General features: G+C 38.3%; 1 protein-coding gene across 1 annotated transcript in view; it reads left to right on the top strand.

Moving 5' to 3' along the window:
- The window catches only part of LOC142538562 (uncharacterized), a gene marked incomplete at its 5' end in the record, with an annotated part of 58,358 nt that extends 37,226 nt beyond the window's left edge, over window positions 1-21,132 (top strand). The window contains 3 exons of the mRNA XM_075643873.1: window positions 16,996-17,106; window positions 17,480-17,539; window positions 20,880-21,132. Coding sequence (XP_075499988.1) covers window positions 16,996-17,106; window positions 17,480-17,539; window positions 20,880-20,936 — 228 coding nt within the window. The remainder of the gene's footprint in view (window positions 1-16,995; window positions 17,107-17,479; window positions 17,540-20,879) is intronic.
- Between the last annotated feature and the right edge of the window lie 1,160 nt (window positions 21,133-22,292).

The raw sequence follows: 22,292 nt of genomic DNA, 5'->3' as shown, positions 1-22,292 counted from the left end.
ACATCTCATTCTCATTTAGGCTCAACGGGCTAACAATTGACAAATTATTCAAGGAAAAACAGGCCCAAAATAATTCAAATACTGCCTGAATCATTTTTGTGTTAGTGAACATGTAACTCAACAAGTAATCAACATGCAGGTTTTGGAGTCAATTCATACATTCCAAATCACAAATCACATGAACACTCTCATGACATCGGATGTATCAACAATCATAGCAATCGTGAAGTAGTGTGTAAATGGTTAAGTAAAGATAGCATGCATTTAGATTCGTAATAATGGAAAAACATGTGTTTCGGGTCAATTCCCATCATTGTTTGGTTATTACCTTAATTCCACAACTCTAAAAAAAACAATTTAACGACTAAAAAAATGGAAAAAAAAAACTAAATTAAATATTTTTTTTAAAAAATAAACATCAAACACAAACATCAAAATTAAATCACCCCCCCAAACTTAAAGTATGCATTGTTCTCAATGTATAAACAAGAAAGAACGGAACAATCATACCTCCCACGATGAGCGTCAGTGCTCGCCGTCACCATCGTTTTCATCCTCGTCCATGTTCTGGGGTGGGGGCTGGTAAGGGGCTACAGGATACTGCGGTGGCCATGCAGGTGGCTGGGGAAACATCGGATCCTCTGGACCTATAGGTGGGAACCACTGAGCAAGCATGGAAGTGAAGTCCATCAGGTATCCCATGAAATGGTCGGTGCGGAACTGAAGCGAATCCAGCATCTAGCGCTGCTCAACCAGTAACCTCCTCTGGTCCTCCATCTCTGTCTCAAGTCTACGAAATCGGTCTCCCCTGCGCTGTCTGGCTGCCTCAGGTGGTGGTGGCGGTGGAAGCTGTGGCTGCGGGAGCTCCTCTTCATCTGGATACTCGTGGGGAATATAAGAGGCAGCTCTAAAGAAGGCAACAATGGGGGCTTTCGGCTTAAGCACTTGCTCATCAGGCGACCATGACACGCCGGCCTGTCTGCATAGCTCGGTAACAATGTGAGGGCATGGAAGGGCGACCGTGGCTAACCATGTGCCGGCTCTCATGAACGATCCATAGATTATTTTCCCCAAGTCAACAGATTTACCCATCAAAATAGCGAAGACAAGTGCAACTTTGTCTTTGGTTACATCATGGTAGTGCGAGGATGGGAGAACCCGGGCCAACACGAACGATGTCCACGCACTTGCATTGGGGCCCATATCGGATTTCTTTAGAGAAATTGGATCACTCGAGCTCATTTTCCATACAGCACCTGCCTGACATACGGTCCGAATGACCTCTGAATAATTAACCTCCTCTTCTAGAAATTCACTGTACTCGTCTTGGTCGAGGCTTGGCATCTGATAGATCATGTTTATCATTTGAGAGTCAAACGATACCAATTTACCTCTCACCAATACTTTCGACTCGTCATGGCGTATCCGCAGATTAGCATAGAACTCCCGCACAACTGAGATCACAGCATCTAGAGGCGGGTGAGCAAATTCAACCCATTATCTTCGTTCCAGTTCATTCACAATCACACCACGTGCTATCGATAAATTAAATCCCCTCTCCGAGATGATGGACCGAGTCATAGAGCTCTTATAAATTTGCTGGGCTTCCTCATTCCAAAATCGGTGCGTATCAAAACTTGCGGAAAAAAAAAGCACCCTTCTTAGATTTCTTTTTCGGTGCCATATCAATAATCAAATGCTCACGCCCACACACTAAACTCAACCAACAGAAGAGCAAAAAATCAGAGATAATAGGACCCCAAACTTGCGATAGAACAGCTATAATCGACTCACAGGAATCGGAGTGTGGTCGGAAGTTGTGGCAGTGATTGAAGCTTCATAGTGCAGCTTGTAGATAGGGGCGGCGGCGGGTGGCGTTTCGGAGGATGGAGGCGGCTGTGCTTATTTCAGAAGAGAGGGAGGCGGCTGTGTTTGGTTCTGAGGAGGAGAATCACGATGCCCTTTTTTTTTTCTTAAATTAAATCTCGCGCATATGCGCGCCCTAGTGCGGCGCATATGCGCTTAGGTTACTGTCTCGCGTGTGGTCTTTCGCGCATATACGCGTCCATAAGTTGTGCATATGCGCTGATGTCTCTGCCTTCGTCGCGCATGTGCGTGCCATGAGTGGCGCATATGCGCGTAGACTTCTGCCAGTGTCACGCATGTGCGCGAAAATAAGTCGCGCATATGCGCGACACACACTGTCCATAAGCTTTTCGATTTTTTTTTAAATACCTGCAAAAATAAAAAAAATCAAATTAATACTTGAATAGAGAAAATTAAAATTAAAAAACTAAGGAATTGAAATAAAATAGTAAAAACAAAACGAATGCAAAAAATAAATAAATATGGGTTGTCTCTCACACAGCGCTTGGTTTATTGTCATCAGCCCGACTGTCACTAATCCTGTTCATGGTGGGTCTTATGATTTCTTGGATGCCCTTATTGCCACCAGTTGACCTTCAACTTCCATGGTCATCTTTCCTCGTTTCACGTCAATGATGGCTCCAACAGCAGCCAATAATGGTCGTCCTAGAATGACGTGAACGTTATGACTATTCCCCATATCGAGTACCACAAATTCTGCTAGAACTTTCAATTTGTCAATCTTAAGTTCAACATCTTCCACAATGTCCAATGGCACCTTCACCGATTTATCTGCCAGCTACAAACTTAATTATGTGGGTTTTATCCTGGGTAGTCCAAGTTTCTCATAGAGAGAACTTGACATTATATTCACGCTTGCTCCTGATTTACATATATCTTTTTTCACTAATTGACCCCCTATTTCACATGGGACAACAAATTCCCCGGAGTCCTGCAGCTTCTGAGGAGGATTTCTTTGCCTTTCCTTATCATCTCCTCCAGTAAATGCCACCTCTTCCTGCTCTGCAGACTGAATGTTAGAGTGTAGGTTCTTGAGATTTTCAAGACCTTTTCTCTTTTGAAATTCATCCTTTAATTGTAAAAATCTATGGGGATAGGGAAGTAAAGAAATATCAATGCATTGATCAAAATCGTAATTCTTACCTTTCTTACCTCGATCCCCTTTGCTTGGAGTCGGCTTATCTTCCCAGTTGGGTTTATGATCAACTCTTTTCTCTTCTACTTCTATCATTCCAACCTTCTCATGTTGTATGAAAACAGCATTCACCTCTCTGATACTCGGGTCTGCAGTCTTTGGTACTCGGCCTGACGGTTGAAACGTGAGTTGTTTTGTTATCTACCCAACTTGCGTCTCCAAGATTTTCAAAGAAGCACCAATATTTGCCATGTGGGTCTCTAGGTTATCAAGCCTAGACTCAGTCCTAGCCATTCTCTTGCCAGATTCAGCAACAAAAGTCCCAACTAAATCTTCAAATGATGGCTTCCATTCCCCATTTGATGTATTGAAACCAGTGGAAGATTCAATATATTCTTATTATTTGCATATGAAAAATTCTCATGATTTCTCAATCCAAGGTGATAAGTATTAGGGGAAGGGTTACCTCGATATCATCCATAGCCTCCAAAATTCTTGTTGTTGATGTATTGGACTTCTTCAGAAAAATGTGTGTATTCAACAACAACCGGTGCACTTTCACCCTCTGCTGTGCTCACCTTGTTCATAGCTGCTAATTGGGTGGTTAGTGTAGAAATGATGCAAACACGGATGGTCGAGCCCCAAGGAAAGCGTGGGACCCTTTAGAGTTGTCGGAGGGACCAATCACGAGGGGACGACTGAAGAGATTCAAGGAAGCATTGCAGGGGCTTATGAGCAAGGAAGAAGGACTTACAAGCGAGGTGCAAAGTGCTGAAGGATTCGTGATTCACGGGAGCAAGTGCGGGAATCAGTGGAATGCGGTTCAAGTGCTAAAATATAAAGAAAATGACCTTGGACAAGAAGCTTCCGCGCTAGGGCGGCCAAACTTCACCTCCCCAACGCCAAACATTCTCCCCGATTCCAGAGCGTCTCGCCCTAGGGCGGCCAAATTTCACCGCCCCAGCGCGCCTGTCCTGAAAGCCTCGTGCTAGGGCGGCCAAACTTCACAGCCGCAGCGCGCCGCAGCCGAGAAAAAATAATTCTTTCCTTATTTAGAGTTTTAATTATCTTGGTAACTTGATTTTGATATCTTTTTGATATGTAAACATATATGGACGAAAATTAACACACAATAGACATTATTATTGATAGTTTATCAAACTTTTTGAGATTTTCTCTCAAACTTTTTCAAAGCTTTGTTTTGTGTTCATAAAAAATCAAACTTATCAAGGTTCATACTTTGTGGCGTTTGTCGGTTGATTTCATACGGATTGTCAAGGACTAGTTCTTTGAAGGTTTGTCTGATAATTAAATTGTTTTATTCGTGATTATTTGTTGCTAAATTTTATAATTTAGAGGTGAATATTACAAACCCATACTTGATTCAAAAGATCAGGTCAACACGAATTCTTCGTTCGATATTGAATTTGAGGGCGCGATTCTTCTTTTATCGTGTTTGCTAGTCGTTCGTACAAAGATTCACATCTTTTGGTATCAAAGCTTAGGCTCATTGAATTCAAGTAAGTTTTATCACTTATTATCTCGTTCTATTATCAGATCTATTATCCTTTTGTTTCTTTTCAGATCTGTCTTTCTAGCATATCATTCTTCTTCAGTTCCGAAATTTTTGGTGATTTTTGTTTTGGGATTTTCGAGTAAGTACTCAGCAAAAAAAAAAAAGGTTACCAAAAATCCAAAAATTCACCAATATTTCTTTTTGGTATTTTGTTCTATTCCTTTTTGTGAGTCATATACAATTGTCTCACACAGTCAAAAAAAAAATATTGATCTTCAAATTTCTTGTCTACGCAGTCCAAGTGAGTCGATCACAATTGTTCACAAGTTGGACTTGATTGTTTGATATACAAATACAAATCTTGAGCACACTTTCGAGGATACTATCAAATTTGAGTGAAAATTACTTGAGTGCGAGTGTATTTTCTTTGGAGTGACTAGTGAGTATTTGTTGTGAGCAAAAAAAAAAAATTAGAGAGGAGTGACGAGCGACTTTCTTTGAAGTGATTGTGAGCATTCGGGTGAGAATATTTTGTTTTCTACTAACATTTTCTTGTAGGTACAAATTTGAAATTAAACGGAGAGGGAGGTAGGAGATAGTTCGAACCCGGGGTTGTCTAAGGTTCAAATGGAGGCATTATTTGGGCATTTTAGTAGAATGATGAGAGTTGAACAGGAGCCATTACATAAGAGGATGAGTAGGCTTGAAGTTAGTACTAGTGGAGGTAAAACTAAGTCTAAGGATTTGGGTAGAGGAGAAGAAGAGGAAGAATATGATTTGGGAGGAGATGAGGCGAGCCAAAACAAAAATTGGGGTAGGAATGGAAGAGGTAGAGGATTTGGTAGACGAAAAAGAGAAGCTGTACGGGGTAGATATGATGGAAATAGGGAAGATGGTAACATGGGTAGTATTAAGATGAAAATTCCTTCGTTCCATGGGAAATCTGACCAGGAGGCATATTTAGAGTGGGAAAAGAGGGTAGAGTTTGTATTTGAATGTCACCACTACTCCGAACAAAAGAAGGTTAGGTTGGCAGGTGGTGGAATTTCTAGACTATGCTCTCATTTGGTGGGATCAATTAGTGACCCCTAGAAGGAGGTATATTGAGAGACCCATTGAAACTTGGGATGAGATGAAGAGGGTCATGAGGAAGAGGTTTGTGCCCAATCACTATTATAGGGAGATGTTTAAGAGGCTACAAACTTTGAGGCAAGGGTTGAAGAGTGTGGAGGACTACTATAAGGAGATGGAAGTAGTCATGATTAGGGCAAATATTGAGGAAGATAGTGAGGTGACAATGGCTCATTTTCTTTGTGGTTTGAACAGGGAAATAGAGGATCAAGTGGAGCTTAGGCACTACTTGGATCTAGACGAGATGGTGCAAATGGCCATAAAGGTGGAGCAGCAACTCAAGAGGCGAGGAGTTGGCCGCACTAATCAAGCTGGGAGTTCATCATCTTCTTGGCGATCAAATGTGGTGAAACGTGAGGAGAATAAGTTGGTGACCAAGCCCAAGGTTGAGACCAAATAAGAGGCGCCTAAACAAGGAGTGCAAGGTAAATTTGAAACTCCTCTTACTCGAGCTAGAGATACTAGATGTTTTAGGTGTCAAGGGTTGGGTCATATTGCTAGTGAATGTCCTAATAAAAGGGTGATGATTTTAAATGACTATGGTGAGTATGAATCGCATAGTGAGGGTGATGATGATGATGAGATGCCTGCATTAGAGGATCCTGATGAGGGATATGAGGCGGTTGTAGGTGAAGCACTAGTGACTAGGCGGATCATGAGTGCCCAAGTCAAGGAGGAGGAGACTAACCAAAGGGAGAACTTGTTCCACACTAGGTGTTTTTTAAATCAAAAGGTTTTCAATCTAATCATAGATGGGGGGAGTTGTACCAATGTAGCTAGTAGTGAGATGGTCGAAAAATTGGGTTTACCTACATTAAAGCATCCTCAACCATATAGGCTTCAATGGTTGAATGATTGTGTGGAGGTGAAGGTGAACAAACACTCCGAAGGTGAACAAACAAGTGTTGGTGTCTTTTTCTATTGGGAAGTATATTGATGAGGTCTTGTGTGACGTGGTACCCATGCATTCTTGTCATATCTTGTTGGGTAGGCCGTGGCAATATGATAGGCGAGTGACGCATGATGGGTTTAAGAATAGGTATTCCTTTGTTCTTAAGAAAGAATATATTGTTTTACTTCCTATTGTTCCCAAAGCAAGTGTTGGAGGACAATTGAAAAAAAAGAAGAGAGACGAGGCCGAAAAAAAGAGTGAACAAAGAAGTGAGATGACATTTGAAAATAAAAATAAAATGGCTGAAAAAAGAGTGATCAAAAGAGTGAGATAGCCATACAAAAGAAAAAAGAGAGAAAAGAAATTGAGAGGAAAGAAAATGAGAGGAAAGAGGCCAAAAAGAAAACATATATGGCCCAAAAAGGTGAGTTGAAACTTTTAATGCACACACATGAACCACTTGTGTTGATTCTTTAGAAGGAGATTCTCCTTAACACAAGTGATATAGCCGGGTCCCTTCTGAGCATTGTTGTTTCACTTTTGCAGGAATTTGAAGATGTGTTCCCGGAGAAGTTACCTCAATGCTTACCACCATTGAGGTGAATCGAGCACCAAATCGATTTCGTGCCGGGGAGTGCATTGCCAAATCGCCCAGCCTATAGGAGCAATCCGGAGGAGACTAAGGAACTTCAACGACAGGTAAGTGAGTTGTTAGATAGAGGTTTTGTGCGTGAGTCTATGTCACTTTGTGCTGTACCTGTTTTACTAGTTCCTAAGAAAGATGGCTCATGGCATATGTGTGTAGATTGTAGGGCAATCAATAACATAACCATTAAGTATAGGCTTCCCATACCTAGACTAGATGATATGTTAGATGAATTGCATGATGCTTGTATCTTTAGCAAAATTGATTTGAAGAGTGGTTATCGCCAAATTAGGATGAGGGAAGGTGATGAGTGGAAAACTGCATTTAAAACCAAATATGGGTTATATGAGTGGATGTCCGAAGTTTTCATGGACTTGCAAGCTTCTATAGGAGGTTTGTAAAGGATTTTAGCACATTGGCAGCACCGATGACGGCGGTAATCAAGAATAACGTTCCATTCCATTGAGGCGAGGAGCAAGAGAAGTCTTTTAATCTTATTAAGCAAAAATTAATTAATGCTCCTTTACTTGTTTTACCTGATTTTGCTAATACATTTGAAATTGAATGTGATGCTTCAGGTGTAGGTATTGGTGGAGTCTTGATGCAAAGAGGTCGACCGGTGGCATACTTTAGCGAGAAACTCAATGGAGCCGCCCTGAACTATCCCACGTATGATAAGGAGTTCTACGCACTTGTGAGGACCCTAGAGACGTGGCAGCACTACTTGAGGCCTAAGGAGTTTGTGATTCATACGGATCACGAGTCTCTAAAGCACCTTAAGGGGCAACAAAAGCTGAACAAGCGGCATGCCAAGTGGGTGGCATTCATAGAGACATTCCCCTACATAATCAAGTACAAACAAGGTAAGGAGAATATAGTGGCCGACGCACTATCACGGAGGTACGTGCTAATCTCTACCTTGGAATCCAAGATTTTGGGGTTTGAGCAAGTAAAAGAGTTGTATGTGCTAGATGAGGATTTTAAGAGTGTGTTTGAAACTTGTATGCATGGTCCACATGAGAAATTCTATTTGCATAACAGTTTTCTGTTTAGAGAAGATAGGTTGTGCATCCATAAATCATCCATTCGTGAATTACTTGTTAGGGAGGCACATGGGGGTGGTTTGATGGGGCACGTGTGGCAAAAACCTTGAGTGCTTTGCATGAACATTTTTATTGGTCACGTATGAAACGTGATGTTGAGCGTGTGTGTGATAAGTGCATAACCTGTAGACAAGCTAAGTCTAGGACACAACCACATGGATTGTATACACCTCTTCCCATCCCCAGTGAACCTTGGGTTGATATTTTTATGGACTTTGTTTTGGGGTTGCCTAGGACAAAGAAGGGGAGGGACTCTATATTTGTTGTTGTTGATAGATTTTCTAAAATGGCACATTTTATAGCTTGTTATAAAATTGTGATGCTTCTAACATTGCAGACTTATTCTTTAGAGATGTCGTTAGGTTGCATGGCATGCCTAGGACTATTGTTTCTGACCGTGATGTTAAGTTTTTGAGTTACTTTTGGAAAACGTTGTGGGCTAAACTTGGCACAAAATTGTTGTTCTCTACTACCTATCATCCTCAAACGGATGGACAAACTGAGGTTGTTAATAGAACTTTAGGAACACTTTTGCGTGCAATACTTAAAAAGAACTTAAAGAATTGGGAAGATTGTTTGCCATTTGTTGAGTTTGCTTATAATCGTTGCGTGCATTCTACTACCAATTATTCATCGTTTGAAATTGTGCATGGTTTTAATCATTTGACTCCGTTGGATTTGATGTCTTTACCTGTGAGTGAAAGGTTAAACATGGATGGCAAGAAAAAAGCCGAATTTGTGAGGAGTTTGCATGAAAAGGCCAAGGCCAACATTGAGAAGAAGAATGAGCAATATGCCAAGCAAGCTAACAAGGGGAAGAAGAAGGTGGTATTTGAGAAAGGAGATTGGGTGTGACTACACTTGAGGAAGGAAAGGTTCCCCGAGAAGAGACGTTCAAAGCTATTACCTAGGGGTGATGGACCATTCCAAGTACTTGAAGGATCAATGACAACGCCTAAAAACTCGATCTACCAGGTGATTATAATGTGAGCTCTACTTTTAATGTTAGTGATTTGTCATTGTTTGATGTAGGTGATGAACAAGATTTGAGGACAAATCCTTTTCAAGAGGGGAGGATGATGCGAACACGGATGGTCAAGCCCCAAGGAAAGCGTGGGACCCTTTAGAGTTGTCGGATGGACCAATCACGAGGGGACAACGGAAGAGATTCAAGGAAGCATTGCAGGGGCTTATGAGCAAGGAAGAAGGACTTACAAGCGAGGTGCAAAGTGCTGAAGGGTTCGTGATTCACAGGAGCAATGTGCGGGAGTCAGTGGAATGCGGTTCAAGTGCTAAAATATGAAGAAAATGACCTTGGACCAGAAGCTTCCGCGCTAGGGCGGCCAAACTTCACCGCCCCAGCGCCAAACATTCTGCCTGATTCCTAGAGCGTCTAAAAAAGTTTGATAAACTATCAATAATAATGTATATTCTGTGTTAATTTTCGTCCATATATGTTTACATATCAAAAAGATATCAAAATCAAGTTACCAAGATAATTAAAACTCTAAATAAGGAAAGAAGTATTTTTTCTCGGCTGCGGCGCGTTGGGGCGGTGAAGTTTGGCCGCCCTAGCGCGAGGCTTTCTGGACAGGCGCGCTGGGGCGGTGAAGTTTGGCCGCCCTAGCGCGAGACGCTCTAGAATCGGGCAGAATGTTTGGCACTGGGGCGGTGAATTTTGGCCGCCCTAGCGCGGAAGCTTCTGGTCCAAGGTCATTTTCTTCATATTTTAGCACTTGAACCGCATCCACTGACTCCCGCACTTGCTCCCGTGAATTACGAACCCATCAGCACTTTGCACCTCGCTTGTAAGTCCTTCTTCCTTGCTCATAAGCCCCTGCAATGCTTCCTTGTATCTCTTCAGTCGTCCCTTCGTGATTGGTCCCTCCGGCTACTCTAAAGGGTCCCACGCTTTCCTTGGGGCTTGACCATCCGTGTTCGCATTAAGAAACTTGGGCGGTGAGCGATGTAATCGGATCCACAGCATAGACTCCAGCTGTTCTCTTTACTCCTGACCTCTCAGAAGGCCATTGGTAGCTATTAATAGTCATCTGCTCAAGCAAGTCGTAGGCTTGAGCAGGAGATTTGGCAAAGATCGTGCCACCTGCCGCTGCATCCACTGTTGTCCGTGTCTGGCCATTCAACCCCGTGTAAAAAAGCTCAATATGTGCCCAGTCTTCAAAGCCATGATTCGGGCACCTTCGCAACAACTCTTTATACCTTTCCCACGCCTCATAGAGTTGCTCAAAATCAGTCTGCCTGAAAGTGCTGATCACAATCTTCAATTGTGCAGACTTGGCGGGGGGAAATATTTTGAAAGGAATTTCATGGCTAACTCCTGCCATGTCGTAATGCTCCCTAGCGGCAATGGAGCCATCCTCTTGCTTGGTCCCTGAGAGAAAATGGAAACAAACGCAATCTAATAATATCATCAGGAACATTATTCATTTTTACCGTGTCCGTGATCTCCAAGAAAGTCCTCAAATGAACGTGAGGATCAGAAGTAGCAGTCCCCGCGAACTGGTTTTGTTGGACCATATTAATCAGGGCAGGTTTTAGTTCGAAATTATTGGCGTTGATGGTCCCTCTTGCAATGCCAGAATAGTGAGTGTCGATCACTGGTCGGAAGTGATCTCTGATAGGTATGGCCTCTGGCAGGTTATGTCTGTCGTTTTCCCTATTCTTAGTCATTGCTAAGATTTCTTCCCTTCTAGCTTTTCTTAGTCTTCTCGCAGTTCTTTCGATCTCCGGATAAAAAATAAGCAGGTCGGGATTTTGGTATCTTCGCATGCACTGCAAAACAGCAGAGATTATAAAGTAACAAAAAAAATAAAATAAAATAAAATCTAAATTAAAGTCAAGACCACTTAGTAATGATATCAATTTGCAATTAAATATTTTTACTCCCCGGCAACGACGCCAAAAAACTTGTTGCGAATTTTCACTACCGCAAGTGTAGGGTGTCAAGTTTTAGTACTGGTTAGAGTACAGATATCGGTCCCACGAGGAGTAATTATTTAAAACTGTATATTAATTACCATAATTGACATAGTTCAACTTTATTTAGAGAAATCAAATAGATGATTTACAATCAATTCAGATAAAATAGCGAATTATGTAAATCTTATGCACACAGTCGAAATTCAATGAGTAAAGCAATCTAGAGATATGATTTCGTCTGGTCTCCCCTATGCTAAATTAAAATTGACTAACATATCATTAAATCGCATCATGTTTACTAACCAAGAACTCGCAATTTCCCATTCCCTTTTTCAAGTGATAAATAGAACTGTATTACCTATTACTGATTTTAATATGTCTATTCAAATTCACGTAATACGTAATAAATGCAAACAAGGTTCTCTTATGGATTCGTCAGAGTTATACGTCTTTTGCACGTTATAAACGTCTAACGATGTGATTTCCCCTGTCCTAATTTTAATCCCCTCTCTCGAGTGTTAGATCTTAATTATTTGATCAATTGAATTATGGCAAGTAATTCAAAAGCATTAACGACAAGAAATCACAAATAAACACGATGAATTAATTCATGAAAATTCAAAACATCAATAACATAGGTTCAACCAAGATTACATCAATCTCTAGAAAATAAAATTAGTTCATAGTTGAATTTAAATCAATAAAAAACCTATTTGTAATCATTAAAAACGTAAAAGTAAATAACCGAATAAGAAACGTGTTGAGGGCAGATGAAATTGCGTCTCCGTGTCCGGATTCAGCGTCTTCTATCTCCGTTCTTCGCGTTCCGTCTTTCGTATTCTGACTTCTGCTCTTTAGCTCTAAGATATGTCGGCTGCTACTAAAATTTCCGAATCCCTTCTAAACCCACGATTAAACCTATTTAAGTCTGAGCATCGCGTCGCGCGCATATGCGCGCCAATGTCGGCGCATATGCGTGAGTCTTTGTGTATTTTCCCTTGCTTAGGTGTATCACTCGCGCATATGCGTGCCTTTGACTCGTGCATATGCGCGGGTTTTGCTGTCTCCAATAGAGGGCCATTTTCACCATTTTCTTCTAAGCGTCATTTTTTTATCCTTTTACGCCCATGTAGTAGCTTCCGCTATATTCCTGCAAGTACATCAAAAGTAACAATACCGCATAATTCTGCCCAAGAAAACTAACAATCTATATGCATTATGGGGATAATTTAAGTGCAAAAATTGCACTTATCATACAAGCTCCTAGAAGATCCGAGAGAGTCTCGAAACCACCTATGAGGTATGGTCTGCTTCTTGAAGAGGGCCATGATGAGCCTAACCATGGATGTGATCCAAGGACCTTCAAGGAAGCGTTATCTGATGCCGATTCATCCAAGTGACTTGAAGCAATGGAATCTGAGATGAATTCCATGCATTTGAACCAAGTGTGGAATCTCGTGGATCCACCTGAGAGAATTGTTCCCATAGGGTGTAAATGGATTTACAAGAGGAAACTTGGGGCGGATTGGAAGGTATTGACCTTCAAGACGCGATTGGTAGCAAAAAGATATACTCAAAGACAAGGAGTTGATTTTGAGGAAACCTTTTCTCCAGTTGCAATGTTCAAGTCTATAAGGATATTGCTAGCCATAGCTGCATGGTATGACTATGAGATATGGCAGATGGATGTCAAGACAGCCTTTCTTAATGGGGATATTAAGGAAGAGATTTACATGTCTCAACCTGAAGGGTTTACATCTGTCGGAAGTGAGCATATGGTATGCAAACTTCAAAGATTTATTTATGGTCTAAAGCAGGCATCTAGGAGTTGGAACCTTAGATTCGACAGTACAATCAAAGAGTTTGGTTTTACTAAGAATCCTGAGGAACCTTGTGTGTATAAGAAGGTCAGTGGGAGTGCTGTGACATTCCTGGTGCTTTATGTTGATGACATTCTACTCATTGGGAATGATGTAGGAATGTTGCAATCAAATAAAATATGGTTAGTGAGTAAGTTCTCGATGCAGGACTTGGGTGAAGCATCTTTTGTATTGGGAATACAGATCTGTAGAGATAGATCAAGAAGATTGCTTGGTCTCACCCAGTCCACATACATTGATATCATCGTGAAGAGGTTCTCGATGGATGAGTCCAAGAGAGGACATTTACCAATGTGTCATGGCGTGTCCCTATCCAAGTCTATGTCTCCCAAGACTGATGCAGAGATAGCGGCGATGACACGCATTCCATATGCATCTGCGATTGGTAGCATCATGTATGGGATGATATGTACACGTCCTGACGTGGCTTTTGCACTAAGTGTAGTGAGTAGATATCAATGAACCCTGGTCTTCCACATTGGAAAGCTTTGAAAGACATCCTCAAGTATTTGAGAAGGACCAATAAGTTGTTCTTGGTCTATGGGGGTGGAGAACCGAAATTGGAAGGCTATATCGACTCTAGCTTCCAAAGCGATATCGATGACTCTAAGTCAACCTCTGGATTCATATTCATGCTCAATGGTGCTGCTGTCTCTTGGAAGAGTTCCAAGCAAGACAGTACAGCAGATTCCACCACTAAGGCAGAATACATTGCTGCATCAGCTGCAGCAAAGGAGACTGTTTGGATAAGGAATTTTGTCTAAGAGTTGGGCATCATTCCTAATGGAGTTGCTCCTGTCCCGGTGCTTTGTGACAACACGGGAGCCATTGCTCAAGCAAAGAAGCCAAGGTCTCATCAGAAGTCCAAACATGTATTGAGAAAGTACCACATCCTCCGAGAGATTATGGAAAGAGGAGAAATCTCGATTGACAAAGTCTGCTCCGCAGATAATATTGTTGATCCACTAACTAAGCATTTAAATGGACCATTATTCGAGAAGCATCGCAAATCGATGGGTATAAAGCATATGGGTGGTTGGCTCTAGTGCAAGTGGGAGATTGTTAGATTAGGTGCTCGTCGAGCCAAGTGCTGGCCAATGATTCACATCGAAACTCTATGTACAAACAATATTTATTTTAATAATATTTGTAATTATTGTTTTGGCACATCTTTATCTGTATACCCATGCTAGTTGCATAAATAAAGTCCTTGAATATACAAATAGTAGAAAGAATATGAGATGCTCATATGATGAGTATCATGAAACTCATATTTGGAATACTGTATATATTCTAAACAGTTTCTAGTCGATTCAACCGCCGCTAAGAAGGATATAGGCCGCTCGAGTTTGAGACTAGTATCTGCAATGTGAGTACCATGTTTCATTGGTAGGGGACATTGTGATGTCCGAGCATGCAGATAGGTGCTCCTGGTAGAGTGCACTGAACAACCCTCTATAAAGGACTTTCCAAGTGGTTCTCACTTATCGAGTGGAAACGTCCTAGTTTATGGTTGTACACCATTAGTCCTTATGACCCGGGACAACATTGAGACTCTATATGCTAGCATTGTACTTTGACTTGTTTACCGACTCTCATGGGGTCATCAGGTGGCAAGGTTGGGTGTTTTGTCGAAACATATAGGAGTCGATGCATTGTAGTTGGGGATTCACCGCTTGCCTTCGGGTATGGATATCCTATGTGATCACATGTATACGTAGTATGAAATCTCTAATCAGAGTATGGTGGTAATTATGAAAGGTGTTTCATAGATTTCACCATCGATGCAACTACGACATGACACATAGTATCGATTCATTGACAACTCTCGATATACCAATGGTTGTCGAATCGGTCGGGATATATGAGTTGAAGGGACCGTACTGTACGCTAACCATAATAAAATGGTTCTTGCAGGCACTATCGTTTGATACCTAGGGAATCATGTAAGCGATGCTGCTAGGCTTTTAACATAATTGGTTGGGTACTATCAGACTTGAGTTCTGACGTTCTTGTTATCAAGGAGTTGATAATTAAGAATGGAGCAATTGGGGTATGCTCATATAAGGACATGTTTAGTCCCGAATCACATATAGATGTGAACCCACGGCTAGTTGTATCAATGAACCATTGAGGGCCACACAAGTGCTAGCTTTCTATATCCCGTTGAGAAGAAAAATAGTTCAATGTGTTGAACGGCTTATAAAGGAGTTTATAAGCGTAAATAAAAATAGAAGTATGACTTCTATAATGAGAATATAACTTTTAATTTTAGGAAGTGTTCCTAAATTAAAAGTTGGCCAAACAAATAATGTATTTGAAAATTTTGATTTTCATAAACATTATTATGGACTAAATTAAATTAATTCAAGTGTTGAGTTAATTAAACACTAATGGGCCTAGTAGAGTCCAAATAATTAAATTAATTCAAGTGTTGAATTAATTAAACAACATTGGGCCTTGTAGAACCCAATTAGAAATAATTATTAAACTAGTGGGCTTGAGTAAAATCAAGTAAAATTTTAAATGGACTCAAATGTGTTTGAGACATTTAAATAAAGTCCATGGGCTTTGTAAATGTTACAAGCCCACTTAAAAAGCATGCTAGGGAGGTGAAGGGTTGGAGGCACTTTTTCATTAAAAATTTGCATTGCATGCTCATGCATCTTTATCACTTTTTCAAGAACCAAGAAAAAGCTCATCCCTTCTCTTTTGAACCTCACTTGGCCGAAATATTGGAGCAATATTCTCCTCATTTTTCTTTCTTCAATTGTTGAAGGATTCATACTCTTCTCTTTGAAAAATCCTCTTATTTTTCTAGTGCAAAATAAGAGGGGTTCTAGCTTGCAAATGTTGGGCCTAATTTTGAAGCAAGGAGAGCTTGAAGATTGTTTTGCCATTCAAGAACTTATTTATTTAAAACTAAGTTGGAGTCATCATCAATCCTTTGTGATTGATAGGTTTTCTTAAAACACCCTATGTATGACATTTCGTGTTTTTGTATTTGCTACACACTAGTACATGAGGTGCTCGATTTTTGCCTTGAAAAACATTTTTGAAACTTCCGTTGCGCATTCGGACACCTTAATCGATCCTCTTTCAATTACACGGTCGAAGTCTAGCTACAATACGGTTTAAAAAATATGGATTTTTATGCGGTTTAGTTAAATGGATTGAGTTGCATACGTTACTATAAGTTTACACAAAAACTTGTGTGAGACCGTATCACTGTTAATTTTGTGAAATGAATATCCGATTCGACCCAACCAATGAAAAGTATTACTTTTTATGTTATAAATATTATTTTATTATATGTATGGATCGGATCTACCAGTTTCACAGATATAGATCAGTGAAATCGTCTCACACGAGATATATTCATAATAAAGTAGTAACCACTCAATCCTAGATGGTGCATTTGGATTAAGGCATTTGAAAAATTCATGGATTTAAATATATTTTAATTTTTTAGATAACTTATACAAAAAAATTTCAAACGAATCTCCCTACTTATTATAATTATAATTATACTAGTACAAAGGATTTGCAAATCCTTAGATAGTCGGGTCATTTGAAATTTGTTGTGATTAATATAATTATAGTGTAAAAAGTAGAAGATGAATTTGAGTTTACTTTAGAAAACTTATTTAACAATGAAAATAAATTTGAAATCATGGATTTCAAATTACTCAATCCAAATACAACCTAAATGATTTGCAATTCTATGAAAAATATTCGATTTTTCTGTTAAAACTACACCAAACCAAAAGGGTTTATTAACTAATCAACGGAGTTCCTGAAATGAAATCTGGAGATCGATGCATGATTTCAAAATTCTGGTTGTTTGGTCAATTATCCGTTGCAGGATTGCTATCCGGAAAGACTTGGGAAAGTGATGGTTATTAATGCACCATACATATTTATGACACTGTGGAAGATCATTTACCCATTCATTGACACAAATACCAGGAATAAGGTAACAACATTCAGAATAAGTCTCTTGTGAGACAAGTCAACTCGATACATATTTAAAATAAAAAATAATATTTTTAGAATAAAATATAATTTTTTTCATGAATCGTATCGAGTTGAAGATCTATTTTACAAAATTAGCCTATGAGACAATGTTACAAGAGTTTTTGAGCAACATTTATTCAACGCCTTTATGTGCTACCGAAAAATGATGCTTAATTCAAAGAAAAAAATGAATAACTCGCGACCGGTTTGGGAGGTATACGTCTCCTCCCCAAACAAAAAAATTTGAAATATTTTTATCGCGGTTTGGCCTAGCTTCCACCGATCGAAACCCCCTGTAATTCGTCTCAAACTTGAAATTTCTTTGTATATAGATCGTCTTTGTGGATAACAAGAGAATGAAGGCTACTCTACTAGAAGACATAGATGAATGCAGGGGCGTAGGACAATATGGGCAAAGCTGGGCTTGTGCCCAGCAGATATTTTTTATATTTTAGGCCTAGGTATACATGTTTAAAGCCCACTTCACAAAAAACAAAAAAAAAATGCATTGAATTTTAAAGTCCAATTAATATTTGAAGCCCAATTTAAATGGGTAATTAAATGTGTTGATTTAAAGCCCAATTCAAAGGGTTATTAGGTATAGATTGTAAACCATTATTGGGAAGAAAAAAAAACAGTTGTTCAGTTGAAAAAAATTGCCGCACGCACGAGAAAGCTTCGGACAAAATTGAATAAACAAAATTTCTTCTAGGTTTGTATTTCTAATTTATTTTTATCAATGATATAGATTATGATTTGTAAATATTATGTTAATATGATGCTTCATGATTGATGCTTCAACTTTTGCTGAAATCAACTTTTGTTGAAAATGTGTAAACATTGAGAATGCTTCAACTTTTGTAAGACAGTACGAGAATGCTTCAACTTTTTGTACAAGAATGCTTCAACATTTCCAATATTGAGAAAGCTTCGCACGAGAATTCTTCAACTTTTGTACGTTCAGTTGAAAATGTTTAAAAATTAAATTAGTATCTATTTTTTATTTGTTCAAAGAAGAAAAATTTGTGAAGTTTTTTATCTTTATATTAAAAATCTACATGATTTAATTTGTTTTTTTATATTTGAATTATGCTGAAATTTTAAGATTAAACTTTTGTGATTAAAAAATACAGAATTTGAAATTTAAATCGAATTATAATTTATAAATTTCATTTTGATTACAATTTACAGGTGAAATATTGCGATGAAGAATCATAAAATCTTTGATTTCTTCAAAAAGAAAAATGATGAATCAGCTTCAACAAGTGATTTAAATGGGCCAAATAACGCATCTCCTTTTATTTCAGAACCAGCATCAACAAAAAGACCAAGACTTGAAAATGAGAGTCTTAATGAACCACTTCCGAGTATCACTTTGCAATATGTTTCTGATCCTGGAATTCGCATCCCAATATTGCAGTATCCCATTGAACTACAAGATGAGGTAAGAAGAGCATATATTGATAAAGGGCCGATTCAGCCTATATATGATTATCCTTTTGCTGAATGTGAAGGTCAAAAGCGTAGATTCCAATCTTCTTGGTTTCAGAAATATCCATGGCTTGAATTTTCTATTGAGAAGCAAAGTGCATTTTGTTTCCCTTGTTATGTCTTTGACACTAATTCAGCACAATTTGACACGTTCACTATCAAGAGATTTTAAAATTGGAAAAGAGTTAATTGTAAAAATTGTCCTTTCAAGAGACATGAAGGATATGGGAATTCAAGACATAGCTTTGCTATGAGAAAATGGGGAGACTTGAAAAATCTTGATCAACATATTGATAGAAGATTAAAAAAACAATCTTCTGAGCAAATTGAGCGAAATCGTTTGCTCTTAAAGGTGTCCATTGAAAGTGTGAAGTTTCTTGCAATGCAAGGTTGTGCTTTTAGGGGTCATGATGAATCAGTTGACTCTAAAAACCGTGGAAATTATATAGAATTGATCAATTTATTGGGAAGAATGAATTCAGAAATTGGTAGTATTCTAGAAAAAGCAGCTAAAAATGCAAAGTACAAATCAGTGGAAATTCAAAGAGGGATTTTGAAAATTATTGCTGGTATTGTGAGAGATAAAATTCGTGAAGAAATTGGAGAAAGCAAGTTTTGTATCCTAGTTGATGAAGCAATTGTTGAGTCAAATAAAGAACAAATGGCTATCATTTTAAGATATGTTGATCGGGATGGGTTCATTAGAGAACGATTTTTTGAAGTTGTCCACGTTGAAAATACAAGTGCATTAACTTTGAAAAATGAGATATGCAATGTATTCAACCAGTACAATTTGTTGATTGAAAATCTAAGAGGGCAAGGCTATGATGGCACAAGTAACATGCGTGGGGAATGGAATGGACTCCAATCATTATTTCTTAAAGATTCTCCACATGCTTATTATATTCATTGTTTTGCTCATAGACTATAACTTGCTTTAGTTGCAGTTTCTAAAGAGGTGCATGATATGTGGCGTTTCTTTTCAACATTAACTTCAGCTATTAATTTTGTCGGTTCATATGCTAAACGTCATTTTCAATTGAAATCTGTCCGAAAAGATGAAATTAATGATTTGATAGAATCGGGAGAAATTGACACTGGTACTGGAGCTAATCAAGATTGTTCTTTGATACGAGCTGGAGCTACTCGTTGGAGTTTACATTTCAACTCTGTTAGGAGATTCATTGGTTTGTTTGGTTCAGTGAGTATACTTCTTCAAGATCTTGTTGACAAAGGTCTCAATAATAACATTCGAGGAGAGGCTAAAGGTTTGTACTTGGATATAAAATCATTTGACTTTGTATTTGTGTTGTTTTTGATGCATGAAGTTTTGGGAATATCAGAAAAGTTGTGTCAGACATTACAGAAGAATGACATAGATATTTTGAATGCTATGAATTTGGTTTCTACGACTAGAATAAATCTTCAGCATATCCGAGATGGTAGATGGGAAGAATTTCTTTGGAGTGTGATTAAGTTTTGTGAAAGTAATGATATTGAGGTACCGGACTTTGATGATTGCTATACGCGAGGTACAAAGCGTTCTTGTCAGCTGAAAAATAATATAACAGTCCATGATCACTATCATTTTGAAATATTCAACGCAGTAATAGATTTTCAATTGATGGAATTGAACGAGAGATTTCCAGAGAGCACAATGAAACTTCTTACTCTTAATAATGCTTTGAGTCCCGTTGATGGATTCAGATCATTTTCTCTGTGTGACATTTGTTCTCTTGTTGATAAGTTTTACTACCATGATTTCAGTCAAGAAGAAAGAGAAGATTTGATGAGAGAATTAGATCATTATAAGTTTGATGTACCGCGTCATGCGCAGTTTCAGAATCTTGATTCTTTGCATCATTTGTGCCAAACATTGGCCAGAACAACGAAGTCGGTTATCTATCCTTTGATTGATAGGTTGGTTCGATTGGTTTTGACTCTTCCAGTTTCCACAGCAACTATAGAACGAGCTTTGCCACTTCGTAATAAAATGGAAAATGACCTTTTGGCCAATACCATTGTTGTTTATATAGAGAGGGATATTGCTCTGGGTATTGATACAGAATTTATCATAAACAAGTTTGATGTATTGAAAAATCGCAAAATTCGGCTTAAAATAAGAATTCGGTATGTTTCTTTAATTTCTTTTTTATTTTTATTATATGAAGTTCAAATTAATATTTAAAAATATTCTGCCCACCGGAAAAAATAATTCTGGCTACGCCACTGGATGAATGCCAGCTTCCTGAGATTTATGGTGGAAAACTGCAACTTGTTCCCATTCAAGATTGCTAGCTAATAGTAAATGCATACATATTATTCATTATGCAGTAAGCAAAGAGAAAACTTGTTCAATATACGTAGAGTCTATTTTATAATTATTCGTGAGGAGGAGCAATAGATATAAGTCTGAAATAAACCTTAATATGGGCATGTATATCAGAAGTTATGAGTATATTGTATATTTTGGTGCGAATGATATTAATGTATTAAATGATCATACGTCGTTGTTTCGTCTAATGTTTGGCTCAAATTTGTATATTATTAGGGTGTTCACCTTAAAATATTTATCTACGCTAAATAAAGTCAGTCAATAAATATGATCCAAAACATAATATGCAGCAGACTGGTTTTCACGCGTGTATTTTGAAAAGACCCTACATTTCCATGTTAAAAAACTTGTTGAATTTCCAATCAAGTATCAACAATATTGTAGTAGATATAAAATTTAGAAAATGTATGAAAACTTCTCCGTTTAAAACAGTTTTCCAATTATTTTTCTGGCTAAAGGTCTTGTGAGCCACGCACTACTTCTTTTACAAGTTTGTTTTTTTAAAGTTTTTTTTTTTAAAAAAAAAACATTTCGATCGGTTTGAAAAGGTTTCTAGTGTGTTTATGATTTAGGGGTTGTAACTTGGTTTGGTCGGAAATTTTACACACCTCGTTGGTAAATGTATTTTCGGGATTTCTCTTATTTCTAACTATTTTTTCTTATTTTTTACTCTTACATAGGTGTGTTCACGGTTCGATTAACCTCCCGAACCGAAAATTTGGTTTTTAGTTTTTCCTTTATTCAGTTCCGAACCGAAAACCATTTTTTCCTTTATATGACATTTTTTATTTTTTTGATTATTTCATTTGTATTTTTTTTAACCTTTTGAGTTAAAGAGTTAATTTTATAAATTAAAATATGATATTTTCATTTGCCAATATGAATATTTTTCATTTTAATTTTTATGTACATGTATTTCAAATTTGTAATTGCAATTTAATTACCGTTATAGTAGGTATGCAACTGCACATATAATTTAAATTAAATACTTTAATAAAACCACTTAGACATCCATTTTTTCTTTTTCTTTTTTTATGACGTGGAAACCTAAAGCTACTATCATTCGGTACACACTGGTAAACCGTAAGTTAACTCAATAGCTTGCAAACCATGTTAACTAGGTAAACCGCAGTAGGTAAGACATGTGCGACATGTTTGCTTGAGAAGTTATTGATAGGAAAAATCGATCTCTTGATTATTGGTCAAACACTTACTTTCTCTATCAACTCAGATACCCACTTGGGGTGTTAGAATATTTCAAGTACCCATAAGTTTTGGTGATTGAAAAATAACAGCATCAATCTGTTTCAGGTCTTTTT

Source organism: Primulina tabacum, chromosome 3, assembly GCF_025594145.1.
Source record: "Primulina tabacum isolate GXHZ01 chromosome 3, ASM2559414v2, whole genome shotgun sequence".
Taxonomy (NCBI): Eukaryota; Viridiplantae; Streptophyta; class Magnoliopsida; order Lamiales; family Gesneriaceae; genus Primulina; species Primulina tabacum.
This window is presented reverse-complemented; position numbering and strand designations above follow the sequence as displayed.